The sequence below is a fragment of the Thunnus thynnus genome, chromosome 2, assembly GCF_963924715.1.
Source record: "Thunnus thynnus chromosome 2, fThuThy2.1, whole genome shotgun sequence".
Classification (NCBI taxonomy): Eukaryota; Metazoa; Chordata; class Actinopteri; order Scombriformes; family Scombridae; genus Thunnus; species Thunnus thynnus.
Genome location: NC_089518.1, coordinates 19155152 through 19168994, shown reverse-complemented (window position 1 = coordinate 19168994; position 13843 = coordinate 19155152). Strand labels below are relative to the sequence as shown.

General features: G+C 39.3%; 1 protein-coding gene across 1 annotated transcript in view; it reads left to right on the top strand.

The window, feature by feature from the left end:
• Nucleotides 1-270: 270 nt before the first annotated feature.
• rasa1a (RAS p21 protein activator (GTPase activating protein) 1a) overlaps nt 271-13843 on the top strand; it is a 29191-nt gene continuing 15618 nt past the window's right edge. Inside the window, exon 1 of the mRNA XM_067608048.1 lies at nt 271-1510. Coding sequence (XP_067464149.1) covers nt 975-1510 — 536 coding nt within the window. The 5' untranslated portion in view covers nt 271-974. The remainder of the gene's footprint in view (nt 1511-13843) is intronic.

Genomic DNA, 13843 nt, shown 5'->3' with positions numbered 1-13843 from the left:
TCTAATCAGTCATTCAGCAGACCTGATTTTGGCAAGCATCTATCCTGTCATTGAGCAAGAGATTGAGAGATAAGTCTTGCAATACCCACTCTCTAACTCTTATATGAATTAATTGTGCAGTTATATTTTAAGCCATTAGAAAAAAATCATATAAATCTCAATTAGGATACGGGACTCATTTCTCATAGTAGCCCACTGATTGAAGATGGCATGGATTGAACCGGTGCTGCTCTGTGTTCACTTGGCTCTGTCTGCTGTGTGACTGGAGAGGAGTGGGAGAGGGAGGGGAGAAAGAGCAGCGCAGCAGCGGGCAAGCCACCAGCCCCGAATTCGAGAAATAAAGGCGAACTTAGCTTGAATACGCAAGAAAATTTGACTTCGGTTTAACGACATGGGAGTCTGTATAGAGCAACACACCGTTTCGGGGATTTAGGCGATAAGGCTGGGTCGTTCGTGGACACTACCCGAGACGACTGGAAACTCAGAAAGAAAGAAAACAACAACACTGGAAAAAAGACGGGGATTACACACTAACAGTGACAATAAAACAACACTCCCCGACAAGTGGTCTGCCTGGTGCCGAGGGTGAAGTCCGAACAGAAAAAAACAGGAAATATTGGGTGAATTGATATTCTATTTGAAATATTGTAAATGTTAGTTTCCAGATAGCGTTTCTATGTGAACTTTAAACTCAGGAAACAATGAAGACATAGCGAGCAAGAACTCATCAAGTGTCTCGAAGCTGCTAGCTGTCCCGCTAGCGTTAGCTTGGCTATCTTGAAGCTAACGCCCGCTAGTGCAGCCAAATAAGCTAAGTTAGCTTGTCGGCTAGCGTTAGCTGGCTAGCTAAACGCGTTTTTGAGAAACTTTTGGTGTTGTTTCCCCGGAGCCCAAACGCTGAAGGAGTGTTGTAGAAACAGAGGGGAAGGGCAGGTTCCCTTCTGGACTTTTTCCCCTCTACGTATTTTCCTAATATGATGGCTGCGGAGGTCAGCAGTGAGGAGACGGGCTCGGTCACGACAGGGACAGGGGTGGCAGGCGGAGGAGGCCCGGAGACGGCCCCTTTCCCCTACTATCCCAAGTCGACCAGAGTGAGAGTCACTGATTTGGGGCAAGGACCAGCACCAGCCCTCCGCCAACATTCAAACACCTCTCCGGACTCGCTGCCCGACATGAGTATAATCTACCCCCCGTCTAGTGGGGATATGACCGGATCAGTGCTGTCCGCAACAGGGAGTGGCGGAGCAGGACATTCAGCTTTCCAAGGAACAAGCTCAGGGACCGTGGGTGGCATGTGCTGCTCTCCCACCTCGGAGGGTCCGGCTAGTCGGATTTCACCCACATCAACAGGCCTGGATGGGGTCCCTGCCTTCCCCCCACTGCCACCTCCTCCTCCGCCTCCAGGTTGTGGGGGGCTCGGCGGCACTATGGATGAAAGCGACATGCAGGATGGACCGGAATACGAGGAAGAAGAGGTGGTGTTCCCCCTCTCTGCACCTCCCACAAACCAGTAAGTATACTATCAGTAGAAATGACATTTTGAAATCAACATTTTCAAGCGTCTTGTACTTTTTTAGGGGTTTTACTTCCTTCCTGCTGTCATATTTGTGTCTGAATTTGACAGTGTGAACCTCAATAGGTCAAACACAAAGCTTGTGCTACTCTCAGCTGTCAGCAGTTATGATCGACATTTACAGCCCACTATTAATACTTTGTGTACCCTGGATTTTTGTAACCAATAACCAAACAGTTGTGGCAATGAGACCAGAGCCTTCTTACTGAAGTAATCTCAGATCAATGATGCAGTACTGATATATGAATTAATGATACATTGATTCTTTGTTTAAACAAAGTCAAATTGTTGGATTGAAATGTTCCCTCTACTCAGAATGAAGCAAACAAGACAGTATTAATGTGCATTTCATATTCTCTAAACATTTATATCATGAATCTTAAAGTGAGAAGGAATATATTTAGAGTGGGGATGCTAATTTTAAGCAGTCTTCATTGTTGATCTTCCACATTATTGGTTAGTTATTGATCATTCATAAAAGTTCATGAATGATAAAACACATCTTATTATATGAGAAAAGCTACATTTAAATAATTGACATGCGTTATTGTCACAGAACTTTTCATAATCGATTAATCTGTCGATTATGTTCTCAGTTAATTGATTAGTTGTTTGGTCCATAAAATGGTGAAAATTGTCAATCACTGTTTCCCAAAGCCCAAGATGACATCAACAAGTCTTTTTTTGTACCAACCAACAGTCCGCAACCCAGAGATATTCAGTTTACTGTCATAGAAGACTAAAGACACCAGAAAATATTCACATTTGAGAAGCTGGAATCAGAGAATTTTCGCTTTTTTTTTTCTTCTTAAAGAACAACTCCAGACAATTAATTGATTATCAAAATAGTTGGCGAGTAATGTAATAGTTGATGACTAATTGATTAATCGACTAATCATTGCAGCTCTACTAGTAAGTATGTAGATAAAAAATTACACAAATTAATTATTTGCTGAGTCAACAGTGAAATAAAGTAAAAACTATAAAAATATTATACCGTCACAAAAAAGCTGCCCCTGATCCTCTTGTCATTAACAAATAGTAAAAGTCAAATGATTCAACATAAAATTTCTGCATATGAGAAAAAGTTAAGCGCTTAAAACTAAGTTTAGTCCAGTCTTGTATCAACAAAAAGGGCTGTAGCATACACATGCAAAGATATTAAATTAAAGAAGTGAAATTAAAGGGGCTGTTGCATTTTCCTGAAAACAAACTTAAGTCTTAATGATTTTTATTCAAGAAAATGAATATATACATGTAGTAAGGGGTGAATTGTATGTACAGTCTTAAAAACTGCACATTCAAATGTCACATAATACTGTAATAAAAATGCCTGATCTGTTTTGTAAGGGATAAAAATTGACCAGATCAGTTTTGCCATGCAGAATTAATTAGAGGAAGCAGCGTAATTGAACTGATTAGATAAAGAGGTTCAGATGACAGGTGCTTATTTCATTCTGGTTGAGATCAAAGTATGTCATCCCGGTGAGCAACATCTGTATTGAAATCCACTTGTGTCATGCCTGCATCATGGGTTCTGATCACAAAAACAGCTGAGAGTAAGCACAGCGCAGTTATCCTAACGTTATGGAGTTCAGCTTGAGTCTAAGCGCTGAAACATATGCATGGGTACAGATGATATTCAAGGGATGCAGAAATACTGCCACATCAATTTGTGTTAGTACTGTATCTTCTCAAATAAATGCTTTATTTTGATTGATTGTATGTCACTGCAATAGTTGCCATATGATTTTCAGTGAAGTATTATTCTCCATCATGCTGTATGGAAAATAGAGGTCAGCTAAAAGAAAAATTGAGTGTTTCTGGTTTGCTGAACAATTGTCTACATATAGCTAGGGATGTTTGCCCTTTTAATAATGGGTATCTGCTGATAACAAGTCCAATCCTTAATGTTGATTAAATATGTATCAAGCACATTGAAATAACAAATACTTGGTTCAAAACTATTGAGTTTCCGAGCTTCAGTCATAGATATGATACGAATGAAAGTTAAACTAAGAAAACAAGACTCCTGACATTGACTTTTCACCTGGAGAGAAGATATTTCACTGTTGTGAGAACTACAAAACAACTTGTCACTGTTGTGTCCACTTGCGATTGTACTGTTGTGTTACAGATTGGAGTTTCTACCCTCCATAAACAATTGTTGGTCGAGTACAGACATTTGCTTTGGACGCCACTTTAACCAGACAACAGCCAAGTTTTATTTTGGCCTGTCATCATGTTACTCACAAAATTTATGTTAAATAGTGACAGCTGATATGACTTGTTGCTAGCAACATTTGTCATTTTAGCCAGCAGAAATGACAGTCTGTGTTGGCTAAAAATGACGAGCTGCTACCTGATGTTCCGCACAATGATTTTTACTAATAAGAAGGATAGAGGAGAGAAAAAGATTTAATAACAGTACATTTAATTTTGTCAGAACTCACTCACTAGTACATACTAGATGTGCCTTTTAAAATTTGTATATGCAGTGAAATGCTTGCACTGTAGGCTGTCAAAAAAGAGAGCTGTGCTGCAACACTACAAGGCTGAGGTGGACAAAACATAGCAGAGTACAGTAAAGAAAAGAGGATAGGCAGTTCATCTGATTTATTTTGGTCAATGTGATCCATTAGAATATGCCCGGATTGACCCTGATATGTCTTGGGAAATATCTACTTATAGTCAATTTACAGTCCTCTTTACTTAATGGACATTATGTGATTGAAATATAATGTTTTGTGTGTGATTAAAGTGAAACAGGGCTGAAACCGGCTATTTGTAAACCTTTTATTTAGAGCAGCATGTAAAATATATCTTAAGTTGTTTTTATGAATTTATCAGGCATGTACACAAGCACATGTCCAAAGCCGGGTGTGTGCTGGTGTTGTAATAACCTAAATACGGCCCTCCCATTTGTTACAGTCTCATTAGAGAAGTGCTGACTGAGCTTTGTCATTTCTGGCCCTCATACTGTGAGATATGGAAGTGCCTGGGCCTGGAGTGTGGATTCAGCTCTTATTTTAGGAGCCACCCTATATCTCCCTGTCAGATTACAGAGGAAGGGGAAGGCCAGCATTTCACCATTCTTGCCTGTACTGGTAATGAACAAGCCTAAATGGAATTAACCACACTCAAATCCAAGTGCTTACATATAGCACTGGTGTGGAAGTAGTTGTTTTGCCAAGGGAATACTTCTCCATTGGTTTGCACTTGCATTCCAGTTTATCAACTTGTAGCGTTGCCAGAGAGGCAGTGGAACAGTTGTCACTTGTGCATGAATGGCATTGATTTTCTTTGGTCTTGCTTGTTTCACAATGAGAGACTTGTAGTTGAATGTTTATCTGCCACATTCACCAACACACATAACTTTACACGCTGGTGAGAGTCAAAATGAATCTACTCACTCTATGGCCTTCCCTGAACTGCTTTACTCAACTGAGTTGTGCAAGGCACATACACAACACAAACTTTCCCTCTATTGGGTTTGTGGTTTTGGTGAATTGGTTGTATTGGTGATGAACGCACCGGAAAGCTGGACCACAAAAGTTTCTGGTTATTATTAGGTGGCTATTTCCCAATAGATGTTGTGAAGCTATGACAGTGTTGATGAAAATTAGGCTTACTCTTATGACCTTTACACACATTGAGGATTGTGTGCATCATAGTGAAGTATACACTAAGAAAAATACTGCCAAAAGTTTTTACAATATACTATTTTCTTCACTTTAAAGAATATTTTTGAGGATGTATTGGTTCAATTTTCAATTACATTTTTACTGTCACCAGAGGAATGTACTCAGCACAAACCTGGTTAATAAAATATTGAGGTCAAATGCTAAATGAATGTATGTGTGTGCTTATCATGAGAACACCTGCCATTGGCAATGTTTGCAAGGCCAGACACAGGCTCTCCTAAGAAGTAGGCACACTGCCTTCATTCATACTCTGGTGTGGCAGCGGATGCCTCTCAAGAACAGACAAGTTATAAGGTGCTGCCCTTGCCATGTAATGATGCCCCAGATAAGGAGAGGGTATGTCCCTCCTTCAGGATGTGTAACTGATTCTCTGTGATGGACAGCAGCCCCTCTGTGAGATTACTGTCTGATCCAGTGATGTTGTCCTATAGATGATGCCTAATCTAATATATAGGGATTCAGGCAAAATGCATCACAGTCATAGACATTGCTCAAGCTTTGGCCTGGATGATCTAGGGAACCCAATGACACATTTTATGGTATAAAATTAACTCATCTAGTGTCACGCAATGTATATGAACATCCAGTCTATGCATATACAAGGCATGCATACATTTGTTTTTTTCCGTGATGTACTCTGGCACAGTTTTTTTTCATTGTGCTTATAATAGCATGTGCCAATGGCAAATCTACCATTGGCAGCAATGGATGTTACATTCACAGCTGACTACCCTGAGTGACTCTGAATCACACCCTGCCCCTTCAGCTTTGTAGTTAGCTTTCTATGCCTTCTTTAATTGGGCTCCTAGACTGATCTTGTATTCCTTTGAGTTATGTTAGCAACCTCCAAAGTGCATGTTGGAAGAGTGATGGTGGAAAACTTCCACACCGTTGGAAGTGGTCCCACTGCGTGTTGCACAGTGACTGTGAAAGTGTAACTTGGCACATTTCAGAATGCCATAGAGTCAATATGTATGTGAGAGCGAGAGAGACAAACAGCAGTCGCGTTTATTCACACCTCTGTAAAACAGTGGGTCATTCATAAACAATGGTTGTAGCCCTGCAATAAGAATTTCACACCGATGACTTAATGAAGAGGCAAGAGTGAAGATGTCAGGTGGCCCCAGCAGCGTTCATTGCTGCTGCCTGTAGAAACCTCGAGCCTAATGCTTGAGCTTAAACAAACAGCACACTGGGAAATGAGTTGTTGATTTCAAGTTTCCACGAAGATTAGAGAGGATTTTAAGTCATAAATGGTTTCCCAGAGGAGTTGGTGGTAGAATGGAGGAGGAAAAAGGGAAAAGAAAAGTTGGATTTGAAGATCAGTGGCTATGTGAACGAGTTTACCTATTTAGCTGTTGGCTGTGGAAACATCTCCTTAACTGCAGTGTTAATTGCGCACCCAAACTAACTAACTGCCCTTTGTTTAGGGTGGCAGAGACAATGGAATTCTGAAATGGCACAAGGATCATGTCACGTAGCTTAATGAGGTTATTCCCTGATGTTACCACTAGCCAAAATGTTGCAGCATTTTTCTAACAAAGCAGGGTTTTATTAATGGGATAGGATCAGTCATTACACAGTTTTGATTACTGATAAATCCAGCAATTAGAATTAAGCTTGTAATTTCCTGTTGTACGTATATTACAGCAATACTCCTACTTGGAAAGCTATACTATTGCAACTTATATAAAACTCTGTTTGCACCTTGTTTCACAACCGTCCCCTCAGTCTCCCACACGTTTTAGTAAAGGATGCACATGTTTATGGTGGGTTTACTAGACCCATTGATTGAAATACCAGTCCCACTTATATTAGTGAAAGCTCTGTGCTGTGCATTGATAAGGCAAACCCTATGGTTTCCATGCATTTTCAATGTGTTACGCAATGTCCTGTCATGCCCTTCCAATACCCACACTGCCCTGCCTTTTCTCTCCTGCATCCTGTTTTCAAGACTTCTGAGCCACTCATTGTGGCCTTAACAGGATCCTCAAAAGCATTTCAGTTGTGTTTGACAATACCCAGGATTTTTGATTTGAATGACTTTTCACATCGGTTAGGTGTGCTCAATAGTAAGTTGGATATTTTGCATGGTGAGTGTTACAGTGCCAGTTTAGACTTATGTACAATAGTACTACAGGCATGACTTCCTACACAACAAGTATGATAAAGGAGTCTCTTTTAATAGTGTTATTGGTGCATTGTTACTTGTACAAAAGAGCGGCCACACAACTGAAAACTAGTTTTGCACATCTCCATTTTATTGAGCTACACTATCTGTCTCATGCATGTTTGTATAAGTTAGAGCACATTCAGTTGGCTTTAATTCCTCCAGAAGATAATGTTCTTAACTGGGTGTCTTTGCTCGTGGAAATCAAAAGCTCATGAGGAATACTGTATGGGTAGATGACAGTGAAGCCTATTATCACTGATGTAATGATATTATTTAAGGGAGGCTGATTCACAGCAGGAAAGCCGAGATGTCGGCTTTGGTCCCCGTGTGTCTGGCTGAGCATTAAAATGATGTTGGTTGGTTGGCATTCAAACTGAGCAAGGCTGAAGATGCATGAATGGCCCTTTCCATCTGTACGCTTTAAGTCTGCCCCTGTGTGCTGCCACTCTTTTACCTTGACTGAGGTAACGAGCTGCGGCAGTCCATCATGTGTAAAGCAAAACAAAACTAATTCACAACAGCTGACCTCCATAGCTCTCAACTTTTTTTCTTTCCATTGTGGAAACTTGAGCACACAAATATAAGTAAATGTTTAGTGATCACAATTTGCATAATTGTTGTTTGACTTGTTGGTTGGTGCATAAACCCTGGCAGCATTCACATTAAAAGCTCTGGTGTTTATTTATTTACTAAAAGATTGCTTAATGAGCGGCAAGCTTCACATCATTGTGTGTTTTGATCTTTAAGCCTGGCTGAAGCCAGGTTTATACAAAACTACTCTCTAAGGCCATTGCTGGTCACGAGGTTGTGTTGTTTGTTTCCACAAATGCAAGTCTGTGTATATGAGTGTTTATGGGCTGCACATGAATGTGTACTCATTCATACAGTTGCCCATGTGTGCTGAGATGCCACTCCCTACTGTTGCTGTCCTACTGCTTTCGAAACCAATAGGCAGCATGCTCATGATGCATGACTTTATGAGAGAGAAAGAGGGGAGAGTAAGAGGCAGAGAAAGTCAGAGGAGAATAAAGTGAGAGACAAGACTACAGAGCTACAGTTTTCCTCAGTCTCTTTATCAGGAAAGATCAACTTGGGTATCCCCTGAGAACAGTGGCTGAAGGATAACAGAAACAGACAGTTGATCATTCAATTTTCCTCTTATTAGTGAGTAAAACTGAATGCATGCGGGGTGTCAGTCTGCATCTCTGTGTCTTCGTGCTCATTTTACTTCCATGGATGTTGCTCATTGACCCTAGTGACAGGAGATGAGTGTATCAGGGCAGCAGAAGGGTCACGTCGTCATGGCTTGTTTGGATTTAGAGCTGCCTTTGCTCTGCTTTCCACATCAGAGCTCACAGTTTTTGCCCGGCCAGCAGCTGTATCAGTGGAGTGGGTGCACCTTGTGAGACCAGGGGACACATAGGAGGGACATGCAGCAGAGGGCGAACTCGGCGTAAGTGTGGCATCAGATAAACCTGCAGTTTCTTACCTCGCCTCCCAAACAATGGGCTAGAAGAAAGTGCTGACAGCTCCTGCTCATTTGTGTCTTTTGTTCAACTATTTTTTTAATTTCAGTATTCCATTTTTTAATTCAGAAAATTATGCGTGCATGTCTGCGTGCAGTACATTCATTGAAAATTTTGCTTGACTTGCTTTTGAATTATCAATTAGAATATCGCACGAAATCCACCAAAGATCTTTTTGTGTCCAAACTCTCACTTGAAAATAGTTCACTGGGTAATTGTCAAACACTTGGTTTTGGCAATTTAAAGGTAAAATATGCTCATTTTGTCTGATCATCTAATTCCCAGACCTGAAGGATAAAAGACATCATATTTATCCACACGCATGGTAAAGATATAACCCTACTGGAGTTTTGCTCTCTTTTAAAATGTTATGCTTTACTGGGTGTTAAATTTCTGTGTAGAAAACATGTTGTGCTTAGTCTCCCTTATAGTAAGTCGGCAGCTCCACTGAGGCGCATTGCTAATGTACGTTAATGCAATGTTTCATTACTTTTTGATACTGATGAGAGCTGACAGTCAGTCTGTGGAGATGTTTGAGTACAGCCGCATCCATCAAGACAGAAGATGAAGAAGAGAGACGTAAGCTGGATAGAAAGAGCTCACAAAAGAGCTTAATGAGAGACAGACAGATGAGGTCCAGCTCACTCAAGTCACAGCAATCTGTGTCTGTCCTGTTAACCTTATTGCCCCCAGAGACGTGCCTTCAGCCATCAGAAAAAAACCCAGTTTGATTTTTCTATCATGTGGTAACATTGAAGCCGTAAATAAAGTGGATTCTCAGGGTATTTGTGCTTTTTAAAAATAGTAATGGTTTTGGTCAGTGGAGTATATTTTCCAATAACTTGGTGTTATTGGAAAGTATTTTGGCTTGGTATAACACATTTCACCTCAGAGCGTTTAAATTTGCTTTGTTTTCCTCCTAGACTATGATTATTAATGTGTACCTCAGATTATTCTGTCGATGTAATTTTCAGTCATTTTCTTCATCCATTTATATGTCATTGCCTAAGTCTTCCTATGGGGAGCATACGACTAGAAACTTGCTGGTATTGTTGTCTTAAAGTTCCGTCTAAAATACTCTAATTATGAATGCATATTAATGACACAAACAATGCAAGCAGAGTCTGCTATTTAGCCTACAATTGATTTTTAATTGAAACATAAATTAACATGCATAATATGCACTCAAATATTTTCTTTCTGCACTTACAGCACAAAGAAGGCTTATTTTGCTAGTTTTCTTGAGTTTTTTCTCAAATAAAACAATACCTCATTAAGAAAATAAAATGTAAAAAAGTATTTTACTATATTAATTTGTAATACAGTGCTTCTATCTACTCATGCCACTCTACAAAATATTAACTCTATAAAATGTGGTCATCTTTGTGCAAGACTGTTAGATTTATTCAGTAGCTGCAGCATCTCTCATTCCAATTGGAAGAAGAAAACTATATTTTTAACTCTGTGTGCTTCCTGTAGCACCATGGTTGTCCTTTCCAAATCAAAAGCTAAAAAAACAAGGAAATCACAGTTGTACAGGTTTAACTGGGTCAACACTATGGGCATAATCTACACACAGTATGTCACTCCTATCCTGTCAGAGCTCCTGTGATGCAATGTTTTTAAGGCATTAAGCCTTAAAATATAGCCAGAAGGATTGTGTACACAATAAATCATGCTGCCATGCTTGCTGGAGCCTAAGCCCTAGATTTTGTCATCTTGCCCAAGCTCACTAGGCTTGGGCATGTTCGATTTCAACAATGTGCAGCGATATTGTACTTGACAGCAGTTGACATAATTAGCAGAACTATGCATATAATTTAACCTAACTTGTATGCTCACCGGAACTGCTGACATTAAAGCCTTTGCAACTTTTCTCATGATAAAGTGACGTAATAGGTTTCCTGTGTGAAAGTGAGGTTTAGAATGTGAAACAGAGGATTCAGGTGGTGGAGAATGACACTGTGGGTGACTCCTCCTGCTCGTTCGCCAATTTGTTACTTGTGGCTTGGTTAGTGTAGATAGCACACTAATTTGCAATGCATGTGCACTGTTAATTTATATCATTTGTTATGAGTTAGTCTGCTATTGTTGACTATGAGGGAACTGGAAAGAGATAAATGCCTTATTTTGAGTCGTGCGTCAGAGGAGAGAACCAGGACGTCACTGTGCTGCTCGTTGTTCATGTTCAGACATGACAGGGCATTCCTCAAGCTGATAGTAGCACTGTATCCTATCACCGCTGTCATGGCCTATGCTCATATTCTGTTTATTCTAACACCCGTCCTGCCTGGTTTACCATGCCATCATTGAGAGTGTGACTGAATATTGAAGCTCATAAATAAAGCTACAGGAAATGTCATATACACATCAAATTACTTCCATATCTGTCTATATATAAATAGTACTTGTGATGTGGTGTGTAAAGCATTGATGAAGTTTCATTTCAATAGCAATAAACTGTGAAAAAAAACAAAAAAACCCACCACAGTTCATTTTAACTTTTCGTCAAAAAACTCCAGACACCAGGATCTTAGTTGCGTCCGTGTTGGCAGTAAATTAAATCAACAAGCTACATCAATAATGCAGATAACCTCAAGGCACCGTACAACAACAAATCCACATGGCTTAGGTTGCTATGACAACACAAACCATATTGTACAGCGGTGAAATAAGAAACACCACAGCCATAAACTGTATGTTTTTAGCAAGATGACCAGTAACCCAAACTGAAAATACAGCAGAGCAGCACCGTCCAAAATGGAACCCAGTGGAAAGTTTGTGTTGAATGCTGAGTATTGATATAATGGATTATTAATACACATTAGAAACCAGATTGGTTGATTCAGCGTGATTCATCAATGCCGACAAGCTTTTTGTTGGCCACAGGTATAACATTAAAATTTTGTAGGCAACAAACAAATATATTATAACTGCCAGTCTAATTTAGAAAAACCCACTTATTGTTGAGCTCCACAAAACACCAACAGTGAAGCTCCCTGCATCCTGCACTAAACCATAAAGCCCTGTTTTTATATTGAGTCTGGGCTGAAATTCACTATGAAAGCAAATATACTTTTTCATTTACATTCAGAAAAGTTGCTTGGAATTTCTATGGTGGAAAGATCAATCTACACGGAGAGTCTTCTGCTGTAAGAGTCCCTGTATTACTCAACAGCGCACATATCCATATCCTCAACTCTACGGAGTCGGTCAAACATCAAAAGCAATAAAACTTTGTTTAAGTCTGCAATGAAACAGTTACAAACTAAGCATTTGAACCAGGAAATAAAGATGATGAAATTAAACTAAGAAACAGCAGGGAAGCAACACAGTTATGGATGACATTTCTTGTAGGTGAATGTAAGGATATGTAAGGATATCACTATATTTCCCCTATGTTTAGCATGAAGTCATTGATATAATTGTAGGATGGTAATCAGGTATATTTAATGACCTTCTGTAGGTAACCTGTCTGTGATGAAGTATGACACTAAAGCCACTATTTTATAGTTTACTTGTCCATGTTTGTTTTCTAATCTGAGGCCCAATGATATGAATCACTTTTGTTAATGTATTTAGTATTTCTTGTTTAAAGCAACAAATTATGTTTTGTCTTGGTTTTGCAGAATAATGGTAGTAGTGATGTCTTAATTTCTTCAATATTTTATCTCTTTATTTTTACCCTTATGTTTATGACACCCATTTCGTCATTTTTAGAAATTTGGGTTAGATGAGTGGGAAGGCTGGTAATAATTTACAGAGACAGAGAAAATGCAGAAATACTAAAGTAATAGGATTAATGCAAAAACAATGGTATAAGAAACATTCATGCCCATGCCCTCTAATCTTTTAAATTAATTTAAAAGAATACACTTTAATCAATAATATACTAAAGCTAACACATGGATGTTACACTTGGTGTGACTTGGTTAGACTATCTGTTGAAGATGGCACTTCTTGTCTGATAGTAAACCTTCACATGTTACTATTTTTGTACTTTCGCCCACAACTCTAAACAGCCTAGAATAGGCTAGCTGATGCAGTTCTTGTGTTTACCACAACCTAACCTGTGGCAACAGCAGCAGGCTTTGTGGCAGCAAGATGCAAAGCCTCGGGCCAGTTTATCATATTGAATCAACATTTTGCTGCATTAGAATATTCTTCCTATGTAACGGTGCAAATCTTCGACCGAATAAGTTTGTTGTAGTCAAAACAATCTTACTGGAGTGAGGCTAAGACTCAACCCTGTGTGTGGTTTAACTGGGCATAATGTTGACAGACAAACCTGGAGACTAATAGTGTAATTTCTCAAATTTGAAATTAAAAATCTTCTTTTTAATCTTATAGCTTTGCCCGTGAAAACACTGGTTCACAGCCGTAACATCTCCAGTGTCGTAGCTATTCTGTGATACCACAGGCACAGAGTGACACACACATTGTAGCCTAATGTAATGTATATTTGCTTGTAAATATAAACAAAGCAATTTAAATATAAACCAAAAATTGTTGGTATTAGTGGGTACTGTTGGTTGTTGATGGGCAACAAGCCTGTTTTCAGAAAAAGCTTTTTTTTTTTCACTGTGTTAGTTTGGAGCATGCTATCATAGGCCTCCAGCATTTACTTGGCAGACTGAATCCCGCATCCTGTTGCAGTCAACAGTGCTATCTCAAGTTCATGTACAGCTAGGAACATAGAATGTTATCATTAGGGTTTTGTTACTTTTTTTTTTCTAACATGAATAGCGATCAAAGGAGCCTTCAAATATACCAGATGCTTCTCTGACAATGTATTGAAATGGTGCTAATACATCAGGAGCAGATATTTCTTCATTTTCTTTTCATTTTGAAAGAGAGAGAGAGAGAG